Below are 25,661 nucleotides of genomic sequence, written 5' to 3' on the forward strand. Positions count from 1 at the left end.
TCCAGCACAAGGGAGAGAGACAGTCATATGGGTCTTCACCCAAGTCAGTGTGGAGGTTGTTTGGCCACTAACTTGCATCTCAGCAAGAAAGGGATTTCAAACAGCCCTCTCCTTGCTTCCCCAAGGCTGACATGAGCTCCAGTGTAACAGCAGGGGCCTCTTATGTCCTCCTCATGTCAGTGTATGTAAGACCCACAAGCAGTAAGGACTACCATCAAAAGTTTGGCAGCTCTAAGCCCAAGTTCACGGTTCTGGCCATTTCAGTGCATAGCAAGCCTCCACTGCAACTGGCCAACCAAAAACACTGTTTCCCCACACCCAGGGACATGCATGCCAGTACTGGCCACTTACTCTCATCTTTCACTGCCTTGCTCTTTCAGCATCTGAGTCACTACTTGAACTTGGGTCATCTATCATAGTCACAGCTTCACCCTCTAGCCCTCACAGCTGGGCTCTATTCTACTGTCTTGTTTTATGAGAAAGATGTATCTGTCTCTATCAGTGCAGCCAAGGTTAGGAAGTGAAAGTACTGAGGAAAGTAAATATGATCACCTACATCATTACAGGACTGTGGCAGTGGTAAATATACAGTTTAAGAATAATAAAATAGAAGCGAATGTCATTGATCCTAACACCCCTGTACTGCAGAATGTCCAATTATGCTCTAGGATTGTGATAAACTAAAAGATGATGCTGGTGGGACCAGAAATTATGGTACAGCAGCAATCACAACCTAGATCTAAAACAGCTGCACATGAGGTCAAATACATCACAGAAACAGCAATCTCTAATACCTTAGCTAAGGAATGATTTGAAATGGCCCTTTTCATTTGGGTCTGGACGTCCTGCTCATTATTAGACAAATACAAAAACAAACCAAAAAAAAGGTTTTTCTTCCAATACAGATTTGATCACTGGCCTACTACTTTTCATAAATTACATTTCTAGACTACTGTGGAATTACAGCACTGCACTAGTCCATACTGTCACACCATCATCCAAGTAAAATCACCCACTAGCAGTGCAACATGGAAGATGTGGGTACGAGTCAGCATACCTACTCCCATGTTGTTGAATACTCCTGGGAGAACCAAGATGACGTGACTGGGCCAATACTTGCGGTAAAGTGGCATCTCATACTCTTTGACTACCAGTATGTGCAGGTGATCTGCTCCTTCCATGGCATGATAAAGATTCAGAAGCCCGTGTTCATGACGTCCGGTTGTTGGAGTAAAAACTGGACTCTTTGGTGAACTAAGATTCTGAAAAGGAGAAAAAAAAGCAATCACTTCTCTTCTTCTACTTTGTTCTGAATATCACAGATAATATGACTTCATTCAAGGTTACAGCATCTTCTAAAATAATTTAGACATTGCTAACTACAGTTAATATATCAAGCTACATTCTGTAGATGATTTAACACCATGTACATAAAAATAAATAAAACCAGAGAACTGTGCACTGCAAAATTAATACTTCAACAACTACTGCAGAATTTTCTTCTTTAATAGCAGCCATACTGCAAAGATTCATTATGGAAAGTAATTTCTCATTCCAAATAACGCAGCTTATACCACTGTAAAGATGATTAGTACAGTGACTTCCACTTCAAACAAGTCAAAGTGGTGCATAAAAAAAGACAAAAGTGAAAGGGGGTACAGAGACAAACAGCAATAAGAGAAATGGTCAGTGGAGGACCACAAATTATGTAAAATGATTTTTTATAGTTTGGTTTTCTAGCACTATATTTACTCAAATAACCTACAGCCAATGACGAGCCTAAACTTGAGTTTCTCTCATCTAACACTATCCCTTAAGAAAGAATAGTCATGTAAAATCTTACTACATCCATAGATGTGCTTCTCTTCCATGTTGCAGTATTTCAAAATCCTTAGGTTTTCCTCTCTTGCTACCCAAACATCCAGCCAGTATACAAAAGCTTCTGGTCACTGCAGGGTATGTGGGATGCCTGACATTGGCTAAGGGAATGTGGGCCATAAAGTGATGTCTGCACGTACCAGACCACAGAACTGAGTGCCCCAGTTGGACCCCAGTCCAGTGCCATCCAAGAAGGGACAGTTTAATGGAAAAAGGAGGAAGGAGGAAAGGAAGGAATGCTGCAACATGGAAGAGAACGACATCTACGGCTATGGTAAGATTTTACAGAACTATTCTATGTCCTTTTATTCTCATGTTGCAGCATGCCAAACCCTTGGGTGAGTGCCAAAGCTCAAAGGGAAAAAGAGGGTGGAGCTTGGAACTACTTTCTAGGAATCCATGAAGGACTGCCCTGGCAAATGCAGCCCTGGATTTGGAAATGTGATCCAATCTATAATGTTTGGTAAAGGTGTGGGCAGAGGTCCATGTAGCTGCCTCTAAAATAGAGGCAGTGTCCATCCCTTTAAAGAAAGCCTCAAATGAAGCCATAGCCCTAGTGGAGTATGCTTTAATCTTAGATCCTAAGGCTTTTCCATGGTATGTATAACAGTAAGAAATTGCCTTGGAAATCCAGACAGAAATGGTCTGCTTTGTCACTGCTTTCCCCAGGGTCCTGGGATGAAAAGAGGAAAAACAAGTGGTGTGACTTCCTGATAGACTTGGTCTTGTCAAGGTAAAACCTAAGCTGTCTGTGCACATCAAAAGAGTGTAAGACTCTCTCACTGTCATTCTGAGGATGAGGAAAGAAAATGGGAAGGTGAATAACTTGGTTTATGGATAACTCATTGACCACTCTGGGCATGAAGGAAGGGTTGATCCTAAGAGTTATCCTGTCCTTGTGGAAGGTGAGGAAAGGGGGAATAGCCATGAGGACCTGTAGCTCTGACACACCCCTTGCTGATGTTAAGGCTACCAGGAGTATTGTTTTCCAAGTGCAGTGTTTTAGAGCGGCCTTAGAAGCTGGGTCAAAAGGGGCCACCCGTGAGCTTCTCTAAAACATAATTCAGTTCCCATGGGGGTGGGATGGGTTTCCTGGGAGGCCTGAGATGTATCACTCCCTTTAGGAATAATTTTGCAGGCAACCAAGGTGCCAAAGGGGGGTCCAAAGGCAGACGAGCTGAAACAGCAGCAAAGTGCAAGTACACCAACCCTGTCTGCAAGAGTTCACACAGGTATGACAATACAAATGGAACATCACCCTGAAAAAGGTCCAACTGTCTTTGTATACACCATATGGAGAATCCTTTCCATTTAGAGAAATAAGATCTTCTAGTGTTAGGTTTCCTAAACTCCTGCAGGATTGTGAGCACGTCCTCATTGTAAAGGTGGCTGTAAGGGATCAGAATTCTATTACTGACAGAGTAAGTTTCAGAGATTGTAGGTGGGGATGGATTAGTGATCCCTTGTCCTGTGTGAGAAGGTCCACTCCTGGTGACTGCCCCTGGGTAAATGCAGGAGGAGAGGGAAATAATGCTGTCTTGGCCAAAAGGGAGTCACCAACAAAATTTTTGGTTTGTCCTGCTGGATTTTCCAGTAGGACTTTCTGAAGAAGTGGGAAGGGGAGAATGTATACAGAAACATCCCCTTCCAAGAGACTGAGAAGGCATCCATTGCCCTTGCCAGAGGACTGGGTATCCTGGTGCAAAATGATGGAAGTTGTCTGTTCAGAGGGGAGGCAAACAGATCTGTCTGAGGTGTGCCCCATTTGTGGACTATGTCCAAGAACACATCCCTGTGGAGCATCCATTCGTGGGACTGTGACATGGACCTGCTCAATGTGTCTGCCTAGATGTTCTGCTCTGAAGGGATATACACTGCCTGCAGAGTGACTCCCTGTTGTGTGGCAAGCTCCCAGACTTGGAGGGCTTGTCTGCATAGCAAATAGATTTTGTTCCCCCCTACTTGTTCACATACCACAAAATTGTAGTGTTGTCTGTGAACAGTTTTAGGGGGGCCTTGCTTCAACATGTTGGAAAGCCTTCAAGGCCAAAAGAATTGCTCTCATCTCTCCGATACTGATATGTTCCTGTCTGATGAAGTCTGACCACGTGCCCTGGATTCTTAGGGAACCCATTGCTGCTCCCCATCCCAGATCTGAGCCATCTGTGTACATTTCCTGTACTGGCAAGGGAGGCTGTAAGGGGAGTCCTGGGTTGGAAGTCATTGATTCAACCACCAGAGAATCTCTTTCCTGAGACAAGGGAGGAAGGGGATTTTGTACTGTAAGGGGTGAGAGCTGTGTCCATATAGACCTTAGGTATTGTTGTAACTTTCTCATGTGGAGACTTGCCAATGGCAACATGGTAATAGTCAATGCCATATGACCTAGTTGTCTGAGGTAGTGCCTGGCAGTCAAGACTTGAAGGACATAGAGCAGGTACTCCTTTAAGTTTTCCACCTTTTGAGGTGGCAGAAAGGCCCTCATGACATCCATCCTTATCCTGCATCCCAGGAATATTTGGTCCTGAGAGGGGTTTAGGTAGGACTTGGGGTAGTTTATCTTGAAACCCAGTGCTTGCAGGACTGATATTACTGTTTGTAGACAGTGTAGTAAGGATTTGGAACAGTATGCCTGGAGCAGAAAGTCATCCAAGTAAGGGAATATTTGAATCCCTTGAGTCCTGCAGAAGGCAATCACTGGTGCCAAACACTTAGTGAAGACCCTTGATGCTGTAGAAAGTCCAAAGGGCAAGGCAGAGAACTGAAAATGTGAGGAGCTCACAGAGAAGCGTAGGTATCTCCTGTAATTGGGCCTTATGGGGATATGCAGGAAAGCATACTTGATGTCCAAGGTAGCTAGGAATCCTTGAGGTAAAAACAAGGGGAAAAGGGTCTGCAGAGTGAGCATTCAAAAGGTGGGTAATTGCAGGAAAAGACTGAGGTGGGAAAGATCTAGGATTGGTCTCCAGGGACCAACTTTTCTTGAGACTAGGAAGAGTCTAGAATAGAAACCTTTTCCCTTTTCTGTCATAAGGATAGACTGAATTGTTCTTTGGGGAATAAGGCTGTCTATAACTGGGTGAAAAATGGGAAGCTGCTCTTTGGGTGGCTGTTGAATACCCCTCATGGAAGGTGTTGTGATCCAGGTCATGAAACAACCATTTTCTAGGCTGGATAAGACCCACCTGTCTGAGATAATGTTTTTCCAAACAGGGAGACAGTGAGAGAGACTTGGGGAATGGGGGGTAGAATCAGGAAGTTTGTTCAGTAATGGCAGGTAGTCACAGGCTACCTGTCCTGTCCTGAAACGGAAGCTTCTGGGCTGGAGTCTGAACAGGCCTGGAAAGAGTTTGTTGCTTCCTGGTACTCTTTCTACCTCTGGAAGGAGGAGGAGGAGCTGAAGGTTTCCTTATAAAGTGAGTTTTGAGGGGTAATTCCTGTGGAATTTGGGGATAGGAGAAACAAACAGGTTCTTCGGGTTCTGTAATTCCTTCCCCTTCTGTTGTAGAGTTTTGAACAACTCAACCACCTTTGTCCCAAAGAGGGCAGAGTTATCCAGAGGTGCATCCAATAGTTTTACCCTAATAGCATTAGGTAAGGGCTGTAACTGTAACCAGGAATATCTTCGCAGGACTGAGGCAGATGCAGCAGATCTGGCTGAGGCTTCTGCTGCATCATAGCCACACCTAATAGAATTCCTAGTGACCTGAGAAGACAAGGATACAAGGCTGGAGATCTGTGCCTTGGCAGGAGAGTCTGGGATCTCAGTCAAAAGCTTAGTGGCTTGTCCTAAAAAGGCTAGGGCATACTTTGGAATATGAATTTCATAGTTTGTTGCCCTGAATGCCAGGGTAACTGAGGTATAAACCTTATTTTCCAAAGCACTCCATGGCCTTGCTGTCTTTATCTGTAGGGAGAATTGAGGTGGATGGAAGCAGTTTTGAGGGCTTATCAGCTGAAACTGACACAGTGCCAGGGTCTGCTACAGGGCATTTAATAAGAAATTTGGCACCCTCAGGGACCTTGTAGAATCTGTTAGGCCTGAGGCTGTGAATCAGGAATCACAAAGCCTGCATCAAAAGCATCCAGAAAAGCTGGCAAGACTGAAGGTATAGCTGAGGGAGCAGGAGTGTCTATATGTAGAAGTTCATAACATCTTTTCTGAACTTCTGTCATCTCAGTGGAATGGAATCCCACTTAAAGAACTTCCTCACTTTGGAAATGGTCTCCCCAAAGGTGAGATCATCACCTGCAGAATCTGTCTCAGCAGAATCTTCCTGTGAAGAGGCATAACCAATGGGAGATGGTTGCTGGGAGACACAGGACAGAGAATCTTCTGAAGAGGAGTGAGAGGAGTCCTCAGCTTTAGGTTGAGACATATCTTGAGCCTGAGGCCTAGGGCTGATTACCTGGGGAGCCACTGGGGAGGATGAGGGCGTGGCAGGCCTAAGAGCCATAAAAGCATTGAAGAGGTTCTGAGATAATGCCTGCCAGTCTGGCTGGCTCTGTACAGGAGAAGAAACATGCTTTGTTTTCTGTTTTCTTTTCAGGGAAGACCTAGAGGGTGTAGAGGCCAAGGCAGGCCTAGGTTCGCTAACATCTTCAGTAGTGGAAGGACCTGTTTGGGCAGCCAGTACAAGCCAAGGTTCCCCCTCACCATCGGTAGCAGATGTCTGCATTACCTCCAAGGACATGCCTTCCATTCTGGGTTCTGTGGCTTCCCCAATGGTACCTGCTGTACTCATATCGTCAACGATGGAATGTTTCTCCAGGCTAATGTCGGCCACAGGAGGGATGTCATGTGGAGGAGATGCAGCAACAGATTCAGGCCTAGCAACTTTGGCCTTTTTCTTAGGTGGCTCGACAGGCAGGCAAGACAGCCCCTCCACAGCTAAAGATAAGTGCTTAAGGTACCGATTTTCTAAATAAATGCTCAGGGCTTGCAAATGACTGCGAAAGGATTTAAGGACGAAGGCCTGACAGATGGAGCAGGACTTATGGTCGTGCGTAGGCCCTACACAGAAAAGGAAAAGCTCATGGGTATCCTTAAGGGGGATTTGACGACCGCATCTACACTTTCCCTTCCTGGATGACATGAACCTAAACAGGCATGCAGTGACCCAAAAGAACAAAATGTCCACAGCAGGGTACTCATCTTTGAAAAGATGATCCGACGGCCAGTACGGCAGAAACACCTGATGTCTGACTGGCAGCACAAAAATTCTGGAGTCTGGTACATACAGACGTCACTTTTATGGCCCACATTCTCTTAGCCAACATCAGACAACTCACGCACCACTGCAGTGACTAGAACGTTTTGTATACTGACCAGACATTTGGCTAGCAAGTCAGGAAAATCAAGGGTTTAGAATACTGCAATATGAGAATAGACAGACATCATTAAATGATGACCAAATTAATGTATAGGGATAAAGCCTTGACTACGGCCCGGGTTACCTGAGTTTGACAAACAGCTTGGGACCTGCAACAGCTGGCAGGGGAAAGGGAGGAATGATGCAGCACTGCCAGCTCACCTGTCTTAGTAGAGGAGGAGGGACAGTGCAGCATGGTTTTGTGGTAGAGTCTCAATGCAGATCAGAAACTACACGGGAGCACTGCCTTCTGGAGGGGAGAACATTCTTGAAGGATTATGTCACTTTCAGAACTAAGCTAAACAAGTAAAACATGCCATCAGTTACTAGTGGTACAAATTTGTAAAATGTAATGCCTCAAAGTCACATAAGGAAGCTTAAAAGTAAAAACAGTAGAAATAACCCTGTGTTAATTTTTACAATGTTTGGAATGAAAATATAATTCCTTACAACGTTCTGAACAATTAACTTGTTACAAATAGCCAACCAAATATGAACAAAGTAAAGCTGTCTAACAAAAGAAATCTGTATCTGTAGAAGAACAAAATGGAGTTTGAGGGCATAACATCAACTATACAGAATATGTTGAAATGGAAGTTGCACCGTGAGCTACAGCAATGTGCTTCTCAATGCTTCCCAATATTACTTACACAAAACAATCAGAAGGTTAGGTTCAAGCAATAAATTGATGGAAATATTATGAATAAGCTTTTTGAATGGCTCCAAATGCACAAAAAAACATCCATGGGTTTGGTGTTTAATAATGTTAACATTTTAAAAGAGGAAGGCACACAACTCAAAAGATGATTAACAAAATAGAAATTTTAAGTATCTGTAATGACTTCAAAAGTACTCTAACAAATACAAACGTAGACAATTTAAACAGATACTTCAAAAATGACTTTCAAACACAGCATGAAAAGAAACAAGCCATGACATACCAAAATAAATCCAATAAGATGCCAACAAGCAAACTTCGAGACAACAAAAGTACTCATTCCAGATGGAAATAGGTTTACTCTACCCACGATAGAAGAATAAAAGATAATACTCTGACAGAAATGTTGGGGGAGCAAATCGATGTAATGAAGGAAATTATTCTTTGAGCTGGGATTCCTAGAAAATTTGAAATGCAACCACATCATCACTTACTTGCAGAAATATCACTCACTATCCCACAAACAGAATGGCTTCCGGGCAGGAAGGAGTACTTTAACAGCTTTCTGGACTCCTAACAGACAATATGCACACTAACATGGACAAAGCTGACCTAATGAGAGCCGCCACTCATCAATTTAACAAGAGTCAGTTTAACTAATCCACCTCCAAGACAATGGCATTGGTCCTAAAAATTAAAGACTTCCTCTAACAGGACCTTGTGTGGTAAAATAGTCTCTCTGGTCTCTATAAATGCCTACACGCATTCTGATGTCCCACAAGGGTCCGTCCTCATCCATCCACTGTTTTTCATTTTTAATAAACTAGCCTTCAATTTACCCTAGACAAAACTCCTCTTATATGGCGATGACACGGTTATCTACAGATCAAGCCCATCATACCAAGCCATACAAAATCAACTTCAAACAGATTTAATGCAATGAAACTGGCTCATTCCCAAGAGGTTAATCTTAAAGTGAAAAAAGTAAGTAACACACACACACTCATTATATACAAATGGTGGGCTGATTTACTCCCCCAGTATGAAAAGAAACTGCTAAAGGGCCACTGTAACTGACTGACTAAAATTCATTCACTGGCTATTAATTACACTGCCTAGATGCCAACAGGAAAGCATTTTGGAGAACCCAAGATGAAATTGTGGCAGAAAAGAAAAGTATTAAAATTGCAGACAACAAAGTGTTTGTGGAAAGTATCTATTCACTGTACACCAGGCAGGAAAAGAAGTAAAATTACCCCAAAGAATGTCAAGAAGCAGGTGTGAGATTCAATCTGCTGTAGCCAGCTGTCTTCAGAATATTTTTTCTTAGAGGACAGTTTGGGATGAAGAACAGGCTAAGAAGGAAATAAAGTTTATCCAACAAAGAGTGATACAGCTAGTAAAAGGGGATCATTCTTCTGACAACAAAGCTCACAGATAGACATTGCCAGTGAAGCCCTTTGCAAAGAAAAATGTTTGAGGAGACATAAGAAATCAGGAGTAACTTGGACTTGAACCAGGAGTCTTGGTGAGGGAAGATGCAGATGATCAGGAAGAAGACCAAAACACTGAAATGAATGAATAAATGGAAGATTACAAAGCATCAATCACTCGTGATATATGGCTTTGCAAGAAAAAGTGGCTGAGAAAAAAATGGCATTTTGCTGACTTTGTTAAACTCGTGAGTGGACTGCACATTAAATGAGGACACTAAACAGAAAACTAAGTAATAACTTTTTTTCTTAATACTTGTATAAAACTTTCCATGATGTAAATGAATGTAAACAGCATGCTGTACTGTAAAACAGTTTTGTATAATGTGCAGTTGGGGTTATTTTAAATGTGTGTGCATGTGTGTTGAGGTGGATCTTTTCAATGACTGCTGCACAAGTGAAGGATAAAGTAAACAAATACTTTTTCTTAGTCATAAGATGTATAGGCTTTACACCCTAACACGATATAGAAGTATGGACAAAAGCAAGTTTAAGTCAATACAGTGTGATCTTGTAAACAGGAGCTGCTGTTCTTTTTTAATTTTCTTTCTCTCTTCCCGCTTTCTTCTTGTTCAGTTTTAAGAAATGCAGGCAATGTAATGAACAAAAAAAAGCCTGGTTAAAAGAGCACGAAAAAAGAAAAATTAATGCTCTTTTTCTCATTCTTGTATGGGAAAATGACTGGATTAAGGACCTTAGATTGATTTAGCAACAAGTTTTAAAAGTAAGCAAGTAAATGAAAAAGAATGTTGAATATTATGAGGCTTTTTTCAAATATATGCATGCTCAGCAGCAATTCTGCATTTGGCCTTCATGTTTTTCCATGGAAACAATCAAAGAGAAACTGGCTACCTGGTTCTCATGTCTCCATGGAGACAATCTGACAAAGAGAAATGTACAGTTGTGTACACTTACCATAAATGTAGATGTTCGGGTGTATTCGCTGTTGCAGTCATTACATTTGGGTAATCTGCTGGCAGGTTGCCCTCAGTCGGCCTGATTAACAAAGTCTTGGGTCCTGCATCGGTTGCTGTCCCTTCTTCCATGATGTCAGGTCATCAGGGTGTATAAAACATGCAGCTGAAGCCATTACATCAGTTTTTCTTGCCCCAGATGTCCGGTGCCCCCCAAATGGGGAGCTATATATATATATATATATATATATATATATATATATATATATATGTATATAATTTAAAACACAAATAATACACCTCCAAACAAAAGCAAATACACCAAAAAGGCTTTTAAGCATAGCAAAAGAAAGGAGAGGTATAGTATGAGAAAAAACAGGGGGCTGGAGGGTTGGGTAACCAGGACTGCAACAGTGAATACACTCGGACATCTACATTTATGGTAAATGTACACAACTGTACTATGTTCTTCGTGTTTCACTGTTGCAGTCAATAAATTTGGGTAGATTACCAAAGCTATGGTTGGGAGGATGGATTTATACAGCATTAGGAGCAGCTGTAAGGCCCTGCAAGACAGCAGTGGCAAAGCCAGCCATGGATTTAGAGAAGAGAGGTAAATGGTAATGTTTGGTGAACGTATGAACTGAGCTCCAGGTAGCAGCCTCTAGAATGTCTCTGGTAGGTACCTGTCTGACAAAGCCTGCAGAGGTAGATGCAGCCCTGTAGAAATTAGATCTGACCCCCTTGGGGAAAGGTTTACCATGGTGCATATAGCAGAAACGAATACAATGGCTTATCCATTTGGAAATAGTCTGCTTTGAAATAGCCTTCCCCTCTGCCTTGCAGCAAATGCCACCAACAGTTCAGATTTTCTTAGAGATTTTGTTCTGTTTAAGTAGAATCTAAGCTGTCTGTGTACATTCAATGAGTGCAGAATCCGCCCACCCTTGATCTGTGGATTGGGAAAGAAAGTTAGCAGATGAATGGTCTGATTAAGAGCCACACTGGATACCACCTTAGGCATGAAAGATGGATTGGGCCTGAGAGCCATCCTGTCTGGATGAAAAATAATGAAAGGCTCCACTGCCATAAGAGCCTGTAATTCTGAAATCCTTCTAGCTGAAGTGACCGCTAAAAGGAAAGCTGTTTTCCAGGAGAGAAATTTTAGGTCTGCAGTAGCAGCTGGCTCAAAAGGAGGGAGAGTGAGTTTTTCCAAAACAAAATTGGGGTCCCATGGAGGAGTAGGTGCTATCCTGGGGGTTCTTAAAATTTTTACCCCTCTGAGACACTGCTTTAGCACAGGATGAAAGAAGAGGGGAGGTTCTGTGTTGTAATGAGCTGAAATGGCAGAGGCATGGATTTTTATGGAAGAAAAAGATAGGCCCTTGTGACGCATCTCAGTTAAGTATTGCAGAACCTGAGGAATATTGGGCATTACTGTGCTTATTCCTTGTGATTGGTTCCAGACACAGAATCTTTTCCATTTGTCAGCATAAGATTTTCTAGTACTAGGCCTTTTAGCCTCCAAAATGACATCCATCACAGGTTTGCTGAGAGATGACAAGGGTGAAATTAGTTGATTAGCCATGCTGCAAGATTCAAAGTTTGGAGCTGAGTGTGCAGAATTTGGTAGTTCTGCTGAGACAGTAGGTAAGGGTGTCTGAGGCAGGAGCCATGGAAGAAGGTGTGACACATTGCGCAGGAGTGGGTACCAGTGTTGGCGAAGCCAGTCTGGAGCAATCAGAATAATTTTTGGTTTGTCCTGTCTGACTTTTAGCAGAACTCTGGAGAGCAGAGGCAGAGGGGAGCAAAACATAAACTGATAGGTTTTTCCAGCTGAATGATAGAGCATCTACTTTCCAAGCTTTTTTGTGATGAATCCTTGTGCAGAATTTGTCCAACTGATAGTTTTGGGGTGAGGCAAAAAGATCTATGTCTGGGCTCCCCCATTTGCATGTCAGCATGTTGAAAACTTGTGGTTCCAGTTTCCATTCGTGTGGGTCCATAAGATTTCTGCTTAGTTCGTCTGCCAGAGTATTTAGCTTTCCAGGCAGGAATTGAGCTTGTAGTTGTACTTGATAGGCCAAGGCCATGTTCCACAATGCCATGGCTTGTCTGCAAAGGGGGTAGGAATGTGTACCCCCCCTGTTTGTATATGTACCACATAACTGTGGTGTTGTCTGTCTATCAATAGTTGTTCTGGATGAAGACAGTCCTTGAAGGCTGTCAATGCATTCTGTACAGCTAGCATCTCTTTCTGATTGATATGTAGGTGCATTTGATGTGGGCTCTATTTGCCCTGAATGCACTTTCCTGCCAGATGAGCCCCCCCCAAGCATAGTCTGATGCATCTGTAGTTAGGGTTTGGGTGGCAGGGGGTGGAGTGAATGGCAGTCCCTTGTTTTGGTGGCAGGCCTCTGCCTACCATAGGAACTCTAGTTGCAGGCAAGGTATGATAGGAATCATTGTTTCCAGGTTGTGACAATGTTGAATCCATAAACTTTTTAAGTACCACTGAAGTTTCCTCATATGCAGTCTTGCATATGGAATTAGAAGAATGCAGGAGGCCATGAACCCCAAAGCCTTGTAGAATATGTCTTGCAGATAGCAGGGTTTTTGTGGCCACCTGTTTGAAGTAAGTCACCAATTGAATTTGTTTTTCTGGCATAAGGTAAGTCATCTGGGCAGTTGTATTCAAGATTGCACCCAGCAATGTAATTTTTGAGAGGGTACCAGTTGTGATTTCTTTTTGTTTATGGTGTACCCTAGACAAGTTAGAACCCTTTTTACAAACACCGGATGCCTTAGAAGAATGTCCTTGTTTTCTGCCTGAATTAGACAATCGTCCAGGTATGGATATATTTGAATATTTATTTGCCTGCAAAATGCAATTACTGGAGCCAGGCACTTTGTGAAAACCCTGGGCACAATAGATAAGCCAAAGGGCAGTGCAGAGAACTGGTAACGCAAGTAGCCTGCTTTGAAGCGGAGGTATCTTCTGCAAGATTCCCTGATTGGGATATGCAGGTAAGCCTCTTTTAAGTCTATAGTTACCAACCAGGCATCTTTGCCTAGCATAGGTAGCAACTGTTGAAGAGTCAGCATCTTGAATTTTGGAATGTTCAGAAATGTGTTTAGAGTGGATAAGTCCAGAATTGGATGCCATGATTTGTCTTTTCTGGTTACTAGGGAAAGTCTTGAATAGAAACCTTGTCCCTTTTCCTCTTCTGGTACTGGTTGAATAGCCCCCATGTTCATGAGGGACAGAACTTGTTTCTGGGCCTCTGCCCACTGATATGGGGGCAGATCTGGCCATCGATTTGGCATTGGCAAAGTGTGAGAATGAAATTTGTATCCCTGGGATACTATATTTAAAACCCATTTGTCCTGGGTAATAAGTTGCCAGTTTCGTGCATGAAGTGCCAGTTTTCCCCCCCAAAGGGGCGGCTAAAAGGTAAGTGCTTGGTAATTGTAGAGGGAAGTCATCGAGACTGTTTACCATATGGAGGTGCCTTGTTGTTTCCAGATTTGGAGGTGGAGGCACCCCATTGTTTTGTTCTAAAAGTTACTTGTGACTGAAACCTGGAGCCTTTGGAATGTCTTGATTTGACTTGAGCGACGACTCTCGAGGGGACTGGAAAGGACCAGTTCTTAGTAGGCCAGTGCCTACTAAATCTTGGAGGTTGCACTTGTAAGAAATCTTTCACAGTTTGCATAGAATTAGCTTTATCTTCCATCTTTTTTAACACTTCTTCAGCCTTATTACCAAAGAAACAGTCCTGTTGTAAAGGAGAATCCAATAATTTTGCTTTAACATGGTCAGGCAGAATCTGCTCTTTGAGCCAAGCATACCTTCTTAGCACAGATCCGGTTACAGCAGCCCTGCAAGAGGCCTCCAAGGAATCAAAACTACATTGCAAAGTATGTTTTCCAACTTGCTCAGCTGAATGTAATAAATCCTGCAAATCTATATTTTCCACACAGTCAGAGATTAACATAATTTTCTGTTTAAGAAGTCCCATGATATGCTGTTGATATTAAAGCATATGAAACTGACAGTTTAAAGCCCTGATTGCCAATGTTGCAGACGTGTAAACCTCCTTACCCCATATATCCAGTGCCCTGGAATCTCTATCAGAAGGGGTAGGATTTTTAGCAGTAGAGGCCTTAATGCCCTTGGGACCCTGAGAAATGGTTTCAGGATCAGCAGAAGGATTTTTGAAAAGGAATTTGTGGGTGGCAGGAATCCTGTAGTATCTGTCTAGCTTACCAGCAGCCAGGGGCAGAGAATCAGGAGTCATACTAGATTCTGAAAAAACATCATCAACAATGTCTAGAACAGGAGGTATAGCCAAAGGCCTATGCTGAAGAAGAAGAAAAAAATCCCCAAGTCTCCTTTTGGATTCAGAGAAATCCTGACTTTCCCAGTGGAAATGTTTCCTTAAGGTATGTAAAGTTTTTCCAAAAGAAAAATCCTCAGGGGGAGAAGCAGAAGGAATGGAATCCTCTGTGTCAAGAGTCCTCATAAGTAGGTATAGATAAATCCTGTTCAGTAGAAGAATCAGAAGAAATAGAATCCTGATCAGAAGATTCGTAAATCATTGTCTTGCCTAGGCCTCTAAGCAGGAGGGGGTTGGCTACCCCTGATTAGAGTAATTAAATCTTCAGCCATTTTGAACATTTGCTTTTTAGGCATAGGAGCCTGCACACGTGGTCCAAGCATTGTTTTTTTAGACATAGAAGTAGATTTTGACCTTAGTTTTGAAGATGGCATCTGTTTAATATACAAATCTTTAGGCCTGAAAACACCCTCAGAAGCCAGTGCCAGCACAGCAGCTCCAGACCCATCTAAGGTAGAGACATCCACGGGTTCAATACTTAAAGCATTTCGCGGCATACCGGACTCCAAATGGGTCTCAGTAGAGGCCTGCGAATCAAAAGTAGCGGGCATCAGGGGCTGCGAAAGCACCTCACTGAATACCGGCAAACTAGTGACTGGCTTAGGAGAAGCTTTGTTGTCAGTTTTGGACCTCGACGGCCTGTCTCTGTCTTTTTCTTTGCATTTTTTAGGTATTCTGGTAGTCGGATTGCTAACCGAGGTCATTTCTGGATAGTTAAATCATGAGCCAAAATATTTAGAAGCAAAAAACGTGCCGACGTTTAATAGTGCAGTGATTAAATCTAGCACAAAACTGACAGCAAGGTACGTTATGATCAGGGCCTAGGCAAGGAATACAGTACAAATGAAAATCCTTATGAGGTATTTGCTTCTCACAAGTAATGCAATTATTAACTTTTACTGACATCGGCAATCAGGCCGACTCAGGGCAACCTGCCAGCAGATTACCCAAATGTAATGACTGCAACAGTGAAACATGAAGAACATCTGGCTACAGTCTGGTGGAGAGTGATTGGATGAAGAAAAAAACCTGAGAAGAGAAACTGGCTAGGAGATAATGATCTCCAAAAGCATTCTGGGGTTTTCCCAGTTGGGAGAGCTACAAAGAAAGACAAAACCAATTAGCAGTTGTTAGAAGCACAGGCTGCACCATGCATCCTAGCACGTTTAACCCTTTTTTTTTTTTAGGTTAACTCAAGTCTGAGTGTCGCTGTCAGTTTGGGACTTTTGTTATTATTAGGAGGGCAAAACTTCAGTATTTGAAGATGCACACAATTTTGTGTCTTAGCATTAAGTTAATAGGTTTTACGGGGGTATCAGGGATTTTTTTTTTTTGAGGGCTTTCAATAAAACAAGAAGTTTTTTTAAGATATGACAAGAAACAACTGTATAATAGTTCAACCTGTCAAAACAGTGTATGCATTTAACACAAAAGCTGGAACTAGGCTGGAGTTTATTGGAGAAAACTGGCAAAAGAACCAAAGTATTGGGAGCAAATACTAGGGAAAGGTAAGAGAGTGGGAAGATACCAAGGATTTGTTTGTACTGCAGGTTAGAGACCACCTTCCCTATCAAGGACTGACAGAGTATAGGCAAAGAGAAAGAAACAGGGGGGTCCTAAATTAAAGACCAGCACTGGTAGTGGTTTTAGCAGAATCTAAAAGAGAAGCTGCGATTAAAATAGGAACAATTGGTACAGCATATAACACACGGCATGATAACTATAAGAATCAATCAGAGAAGGTTAAAAAGGATTGGGAAGACTGATTGGATAAGCAAATAACAAAGAAAAAAATAGGAGGATATATGCATGTCTCCCAAATATTCAACAAAATCTAGATGATTTATGATTTTTGCTCGAAATTGTTTACATAGATATTTTTGTACCCCAAGAACACTTCAGAAAAGTTTTCAACAGGTGGACAGTAAATGCTGGATGTGCAACAGGGAAGAAATAGGTAATTGGAACATATTTTCTAGAACTGCAGTGGGTTAGCGGACTTTAAGGATTCCCTGCGGGATGCACTCTAGAGATGCTGGGAGGGTAGAGTGGTGTGATGAGGAAGATGAATTTTCTGAGCTATGACAGAATCAGAATTGCCCAGAAATGGTAAGGCCTTGCTGTGCTTAATTATGGTGGCTGCCAAAAAAAACAATTACTAGACAATGTAAATCAAAATCTAAACCAACTATATTACAAGTAGTGACTATAATAACAGAGATAAAACAACTGGAACTGATATCTTTAGAAAAGGGTACGAGCAAACTACATAGGAAAAATGAGAATTGTGGGAACAATACATACGGGAAGAATGATGTTTAAAAGAAGGCAGGACATAAAGAGCTATTTAATGTTTGAATGAAAATGATTGAGTAGATTATAAGTGATGTATAATGTTTGCAACTGGGAGTGTATCAGTATGGTTTGTGATGTAAAATGCTTGCAACTAGGATTATGTCAGTGTAGTTTGTTTTAATTTATATAAATGTATGATTGCTTATGTTGTAAACAATAGTCTAATAAAGATGTTTCTTGTTTTAAGAAAAGGGTCAGGAAGTGAATAACTTATGTAATGTTGCTTAGGTTATATGATACATAATATATGAGAAGTATGTTTGTTAATGTTAATTTGTTAATACTGTTTGATTATTTTTGTTTAAATGTAAATCTGCCTATGTCACAAGTGATAATTCAATAAAGGTGTTTAAAAAAATACAATGTGTTATTAGGCTGCTGTGGTGGGGGTTGGGGGCAATTGTGTATGGAGTACATTATATGTAGAACTACTAAGATAATAATTTCCTTTGTTTTTACATGGGTTTATGTCTGGATTTATGTCAATCGTAGGTTTTGAAAAATAAGATAAAATGATGAGAGAAATGAAAATATTATGTATTCTCAGCACATGAAGTTTGTCTCCTGCTGTGATCCATCAATTATAGCAGCAAACAGTTCAAATCTGCCACTTTGACAGATACGAAGGGGAGATGTTTGGAGGGGGGGGGTATGAGTTTTAAGACTACAACTCAATCATAACAAAAGAATGAAAACTGGCCACTTTAGAAAGAAAAAGTAGTAACAGGCACTGAGAACACTATTTTGTGTTATTATCCCAGCTTGTCTTTTAAGTAGCCACTGAAGAGCAAGAAATGGTAATTAAACCTGACTGACTAAAAGAAAGTAGGGTGTACATGAAAACACATGTAAAGTCAATGCACTGACAGGAGCTTAGGGGCTATGATGGAATATTTTAAAGCCAAACACTGCAATCTGGGATACCTAGAGATAGACCAAAAAAATCAGGATGCAGTCAAAATCTTGTCATCACTACTAGCAGAAAGGATCAAAAAAGTGATGCCCTTCCTATTATCCCCTGAACAATATGGCTGCATGAGTAATAGACATACATGGGACAATACACTAACCCTAGAGTCCATAATGCACCTCACTAAAAAGGACAGAAATCCGAGATACGCATTGACACTAGATGCATGTAAAGCTTTTGATAGAGTTAACTGGAGATTCTTATTCACACAGTTTTATTCTACTTCAACATCCCTAAAGATTTCATTAATCAGGTAACGATATTGTATAACAGTGCGCGCACACACACACACACACACACACACACCTTTATATCAATATAAAGCTATCAAATCCCATTAAAATCTTAAATGGAACAAGGCAAGGCTGCCCACTTTCTCCCCTTCTTTTTAACCTATATATAGAACCCCTCATCTATACATCTTGCAAAAAACATTTCATTCAATCCCTAGAATCCTAAATACTAGGGTAACTCTATCCACCTTTGAGGACAGCCTAAAAATTTACTTTGAACATCCAAACACAGACTTGAAAAAAATAGTTACATCAACAAATACATATTCATCAGTATCTGACTATAAAATCAATCAAAATAAATTTCATATTTTTCCTATCAACCCCCTAAATCATAAAGAAAATTACTTCCCGAACTCCCCTTTCAACACAGTCTACTCCTTTAAATACCTAGGGGTATCTTACAACCATGAGCATTCATCTATCTTGCAGGGAAATCTTCACAAATCATGGTCTCATATCACTCAGGACTTACACAGATGGCAACAGCTGAAACTATCTATGCTATCGAAGACAGCTTTCATTAAGATGAATATCCTACCAAAATTACTATATTATTTCAATGCATCTTTTGCCACCATTCCTAATTCTCTTTTTCTCAAAATAAAGAACTCGCCAAATTTCTTTGGTTCCCTAAAGCGGTTAGAATATGCTATCTAAGATCAATATATCCTAAAGATAAAGGGGGATTGGGATTACCAGACTTCCAGTTTTACTACATGATACTATACGCTAACAGAATTATCCAAATTGCAAATTATCACCCAGATAAAGATATATGGGTGCCCCCATGGGTAAAGATATGGCACCAACATGTGTCCAACACTGACATAAACCCCAAAGCCCTCCCCTTTATACTCCCAACAAATTAAAGAAACATAAAGACAAATCCTAAAACATAAAATAAAAATCTTTCAAGAAGCGATAAAATCTCTAAAACTGGACAATGCTTAATCGAACCATTTAAATCCAAACATTAAAATGAACAATGAAATGTTAAATCTCATCGGCTACCCTCGAATAAAAGACTGCACACTCTGGGACATATATAAACATAAAAACAAAACGCTACAACAACTATGATCAATTCTGGAGGCTAACAACAAATACACTATTATACTAAGACAGATTAGAGAGATTATTATATCTATGACGAGAAACCTATTGATTAATGATCACAATCTAAACAGAGTGATGGAAATTGTCAAGAACCTATCCAGCAGGAAAAATATGTTGGTGTCTACTTACACATTGATAACCCTCATTAAATATGAATCAATATATTTATACTCCAATTACTGAGACCAACAGGGAATTGTCTTCACAGAAAAACAGAAGCTTGAAGCAATCAAATCTAGTATTAAAATGTCTCCATTTAAAAAGCTATTGTACATGCAATTAATGATCAACAACAATATTTATTATACACCAACTATATTAAACAAGTTTAATCCCGGAGCCTCCCCAGCTTGTTCATGCTGCTCATTTCCACAGGCTGATATCCTACATATCCTTTAGTTCTGCAGATACTCCCATAAACTTTGGTGCTCCCTTAAAGTACGCTTAGAAAAAATGGGTTATCATAAGTCAACCCTATCTTGGGAAGTGGTTGTTTTGCATATCTCCGACCTTAAGTTTACAAATTTGAAACACCACATCCTAATTACTCTCTGTTCATTAATCAAACTGGATAGATCGCACCAAACTTTCTTGGGAAGGTTTCAGAAACATGGCAACTAAATACATATCCTCTCAAAAACCAATCATAAAAGGCAGAAATTAACCTATTATTAGAAATTTTAGAAAATTCTATTTGACCACATTCTAGGAATTTAGACAAATGTTTGCAAACAACTTAAGTAATTTGTGAAATATTTCTAGTATGGCCCAGGGAACTACTACATTACTTTCCCATCAGCTTGCTTTCATTTCTGCTTTATGGTATCTCAATTTACTCTCTCTTTGTACCTCCTCACATACAAAAGACTTTTTGATACAAGAATACTCATGTAATTTAGTAGCACTTTGTATATATTGTAGATAGGTAGTAGTCTTAAGAGTTTTCAGTAGTTTTTGTTTTTTGTGTTGTTTGCTTTCGAATGTCAGATGTGTTTCTTACTGATCAGTTCAAATGTCACATCTTATATAATTGATATATTATGGCATAAAACAATAAAAAGTTTTATTGGGAAAAAAAAGAAAGTTGCAGGACCCCATGTGGACAGACTCTGGAATTACATTTAAAAATATATAAAAAAGTATACAGGATCCCAAAAATGGTGTTAAAATGTAGGAAACATCAAGACATGATGAAATAAACATGTTTTTCAGTTGTTGGATGCGGTTTTCCTATACGTAGTAGTAGGAACTATTTACAGGAAATGACAAAAGCTGTTACAGAATAAGGGGAATTGCACAGAACAAGAGGAGCAACAGCACAGTGCTAAGGGGAAAATAAGAGTATATGAATATGCATGAGTTTAGAAAGATTGCTGTTAACCAACTATTTTTGATAACTATGGAGCAACAAAAACATTTACCACAATGGCTTAAGCAACACAAAGTAGAAAGGGTCATCTCCAAACTTAGTGAGGCTATGACAAGAAAAACTGCCAGAGCTTTTATCGACGTATTACAGATATTTTAGAAATTTTATGAAAAATTGTGCAAAGCAGAGGAATGCGGAAACAAGGAAAAAGCATAAATGGAAATACTTATGGAAGACTTAATTATGCCAAGGTTAGAAGAAGAGGAGGTTCAACAACAAAGAGGTGAGACAAGAGGAGATGAGAAAAAAAAAGGTGATGTAGTATCAATCTACAGAGAAGGTGCAGACTTTCTTCCCAAAATGGTTAAGTATCTTTCTGTTTATCACTGGGAAATGGGCTCCTGGATGGAGTCCCCACAGACCTCTTGCTGGAATCTAAGGAAACCCCAACTGGATCAGAAGTAAGGTTCTTATTCAGGCACTGGCAGGAATCCACACCGCTATAAGAGGTTGTCTGGCTTTCTGAGAACAGGGGGCAGGGAGTCTGGTTCCACAGATGCAACGGTAAATGCAGCTACCAAGGTTTTAATCACAGGAAAAACAGCCAAGGGTTTTGGCTCTGACAAGCTCAGAAGCTCCCTTTACCTTTAGTGGGTACCACAGTAATCCTCACACTCCCATTAGAAGTGATAAACATACCTCTGAACCCAGAGACATCAAAAATCTGGAAAAGGCCTATGAAAAGTAGGTATAACTGGCCAGAAATCTGGGCACTAATTTACATAAACTTTGCATGTATAATACCATAGCCCCACCCACTCCTGTGGAATTGTGGAATACCAACATTTAAATAACTGTGGAAATGTTTCCCAATTTAACATTAACTCTAAAAATACACATTCCACACAGAAACACCAGTTGAAGTCCCTTTACAACAAAAACAAAAAAATCTTAATGGAAGTAGTACACAATAGGCATGTGAAACAATTTATATTCAAATTTCTGCCCTACCACACTTCTAGCATGTACAGATTGACATCCTATTAGCTGCACCTTTACATATATTCATTATAACAACATACATCAGTAACTGTTGCATCATGTATAAAAGAAATGTTCACTCTATTAATTTTTACAGGAAACCAAAATCTGTCATAATAATCGGTGGTATAACAAGCTACTGTTGTCAGTCTGTGGGATATCACATGTCATGCTGATCAGTGGATGAAATAAATCTGATTCTAAAACCTTCTGTTCTTGTAGTTGCATACATATCAATATGCATTAGTAAGTTTTGTAAACAAATCTGGTAGCTGCTGATAATGGGCACTGACTCATACCTCTAACTGTCCCTGAATTTGACTTATATTTTAGCTCTGTCCAGGTCTCTCTTCTTAATCCCAATTCCCTCCCCAAAACTGCTGACCTTTAGAAAAAAATGTGGTGAATCACACAATGAATAATGACAATAAGAGTTTTACACTTCTTTTACTTCAGAAAAAAGAAGTTATGTACTCACCATAATGTTCTGTCTGCTTTGTCGATTTTTCATCTCTCCTCACATATGGGTTGGGATCCAAGCCCTCGGATCTGAATCAGTTGTTAGCAAGCTCGTGGCAACCAATAAGCTCTTGAGTACCTCCCCCTTACCCACAATGCATCTCTCCCCATTACCTCAGATCTTGTTTGCTACAATTATATTAGTAGCAAGAGAAGGGTTAGTATTTAACACACAAAACAGCTTTAAATGTGGCGATTTCTGGGGTCTAATGAAATTGAATCTAACTCTAGAAATCATCTTCCCGTTCAACCAGGAATCCAAGGATGGGAGGATAGTGAGGACAGATGAAAAATCAACAATACAGATGACACGTTATGGTCAGTACATAACTTCCTTATCTGATACTGTCAATTTTTCATCTCCTCCTCACATGTGGGACAGAGTCCCCAGCTACCTTTATCCAGGGAGAACTCACAGGAGAATGTTCCTCAGAGCCATCACTCCAAGGGAAACCCTTCCCTTGGAGACCAAATCCAATTTTTAATGAGTGATAAAGGTATAATGGCTTGCCCAAGTGGCAGTTGCGCAAATATCATCCAAGGAAACATTGGTCTGGAAGACCACAGAAGTAGCCATTGCTCTGGTAGAATAAGCCTGAATGGACTTAACAGGCTTCATGCCTTTCGAAGTGTAAATAAAGGAACTAAAACTAGAAAGCCACTTTGATAAGGTAACTTTGGTATCTACAAGACCTTTCCTAGATCCTGCAAATGCAATGAACAGTTGATTTACTCTCTGAAACTCTTTGGTTCTATGTAAGTAGAAACATGGCTGTCTATGAACATCCAACAGACGCAAAACATATTCACCCTTACTACTAAAATTAGGGAAGAAAACTGGCAAATGTACAGTCTGAATAATATTTATTTGAGAAACAACTACTGGCAAGAAAGAAGGGTTGGTACGCAAACAGACTCTTTATTAAAGACCAAATATGGAGGCTGATAAGACGTTGCTTGAAGTTCTGATATCAGTCTCGCTAACGTGATAACTTTCAAAGAGAGAGTCTTCCAAGAAAGAAGTTGCTGCAGGCTCGAAAGGGGGTTGAGTAGATGCAGAACCAGATTTAAATCCCAAGGGGGAGAAGGGTTCTTGTATGGAGTTTGAAAATACATGGTCCCTTTTAAGAAGGTTTTGCAAAGGTTCTGGGAATTCAAGGGCAAGTTATTAAACCCAGCATGAAAATTCGAAATGGCTGCTAAATGCACCTTAATAGTAGACACCACTGCTCCTTTACTGAAAAGGTGGGCTAGAAATTCCAGAATTAAATGAACGGGAGCCGTTATGGGATCCATATTGTGTTTTTGTACCCAGAGTATAAACCTCTTCCATTTACTCCTATATAGTTTCTGAGAAGATGGCTTATGGGAGGACATCAAAAGATGACGGACCAGGAAGGAGAGTATAGGCTGTCTGGTGATCGATGGAAGTGGAGGAACCAAGCTGTTAGCTTGAAATTGTGAAGGCTGGGATGAGTAATTCCTGTTGGATGTGAGAAAAGGTCTGGATAAGGATCCAGAATCCAGGGATCCTTCTGTAGATGAGGCCAAAGAAAGGGAAAGCAGATTTGCCAGGGCCAATACGGTGCAATGAGAATTACTGTCCTCTTCAGCTTTCTGAAGAAACTTGGGGATCAACATATTGGGGGGGAAAGGCATACAGAAGTCCGGAGAGCCAATCATGTATCAGAGCATCCCTCGGAGTTTGCCCCTGTGGGGAATCAGGGCGAAGTAGTTGCTGCATTTATTGTTTAGGGGAGAAGCAAAAGATCACAGCAAGGCTGGCCCCATATGCGGAAAATATTCTCTGCAACATTCTGGTTGAGGGACCACTCGTGGCATGAGAATAGCTCTGCTCAGCTTGTCCACTATGATGTTGGATTTCCCCAGAATACACATTGCTATCAGAAAGCAGTTGGATGAAATCGCCCATTGCCACACTCTCAGTGCTTCCCGGCAGAGAGGGTATGGTCTGGTTCCTCCTTGCTTGTTTATGTACCATACCACCAACATGTTGTCCAATTGAATCGCTACCATCCCTAGTAGAAGGGCAGACAAATGCCCTCAATGTTAAGAGCACCACACTCATCTGTAGGACATTCACGTGGAGCTTAGCCTTATCTGCAGACCAGGGAGCTTAGACAGTCTTTCCCAAACAATGCCCCCCCAACCCATCTGGGAAGCATCCATGGTTACAGTGGCCTGTAGTTGAGGGGGAACAAATGGTCAACCCTGTGTCACCTGCTGTGAATGAAACAACCATGAGAGATCCTTTTTGTACATGTCCTTTATGAGGATCCGATGAGACACTGGATGATGAATTATTGACCACCAACAGGCTAGAAGCCATTGCAAAATTCGCAAGTGAAACCTGCCCAGTGGAACCAACACAAAGTACAGTTTTGTACCTACCATAAATGTAGATGTCCGATAGGTATGCATCTGCAGTCATAACATATGGGTTGTCCTGCCTCAGGCAGCCCTTCGGTTGGCCGGATTCCAAAGTCTGGGTCTGGCCTCGGCTGATGTCGCACTTTCCCCGACGTCAGAGCGCCTGGGGTATAAAAGCATCAGCCGACGCCATTTTCCTCAGTTTTTCTTGCCTCAGATGCCAGGTGCCCTCTAGGAAGGCTAAATTTGGATAAATGCAATAGAATTCCAAACATTTGCAAAATTATATATATATATATATATATATATATATATATATATACATATACATGTATATACAAACAAATACACCATAATAGATTCCCCCAGCTAGCTAAAAGAGGGGTAAACACCCTAGGAATACCACAGAGGGGTAGGAGGGAGGGTAAACCTGACTGCAGATGCATACCTATCGGACATCTACATTTATGGTAGGTGCAAAACTGTACTATGTCCTTCAAGGATGCATCTGCAGTCATAACATATGGGTAGAATACCATAGCCAATCTAGGGGAGGAGGTACTAAGAAAAAGATGGTGTAGTTAAGATCCCCTGCAGGACTGCAGTAGCAAAGCCTGCTCTGGATCTGGAGTATAAAGGTAGATTGTAATGTTTGGTAAATGTATGCACGGAGCTCCAAGTAGCAGCTTCTAAAATGTCCTTGGTAGCCACCCCTCGTAGGAAGGCTGTAGTGGTGGCCGTGGCCCTTGTGGAATGAGGCCTGATGTTTGCAGGAACTGACTTTCCATGAAAGGAGTAACAAAATCGAATGCAATTTCCTATCCATTTTGAAATTGTCTGTTTGGAAATTGCTTTTCCTTGCACCCCAGCAGCATGTGCTACAAATAGT

General features: G+C 40.9%; 1 protein-coding gene across 1 annotated transcript in view; it reads right to left on the reverse strand.

The window, feature by feature from the left end:
• GREB1L (GREB1 like retinoic acid receptor coactivator) overlaps positions 1-25,661 on the reverse strand; it is a 3,215,862-nt gene that overhangs the window by 231,421 nt on the left and 2,958,780 nt on the right. The window contains exon 31 of the mRNA XM_044065377.1: positions 1,058-1,262. Within this exon, the coding sequence (XP_043921312.1) occupies positions 1,058-1,262 (205 nt within the window). The remainder of the gene's footprint in view (positions 1-1,057; positions 1,263-25,661) is intronic.

Source organism: Protopterus annectens, chromosome 3.part0, assembly GCF_019279795.1.
Source record: "Protopterus annectens isolate FY-2018-M chromosome 3.part0, PAN1.0, whole genome shotgun sequence".
Taxonomy (NCBI): Eukaryota; Metazoa; Chordata; order Ceratodontiformes; family Protopteridae; genus Protopterus; species Protopterus annectens.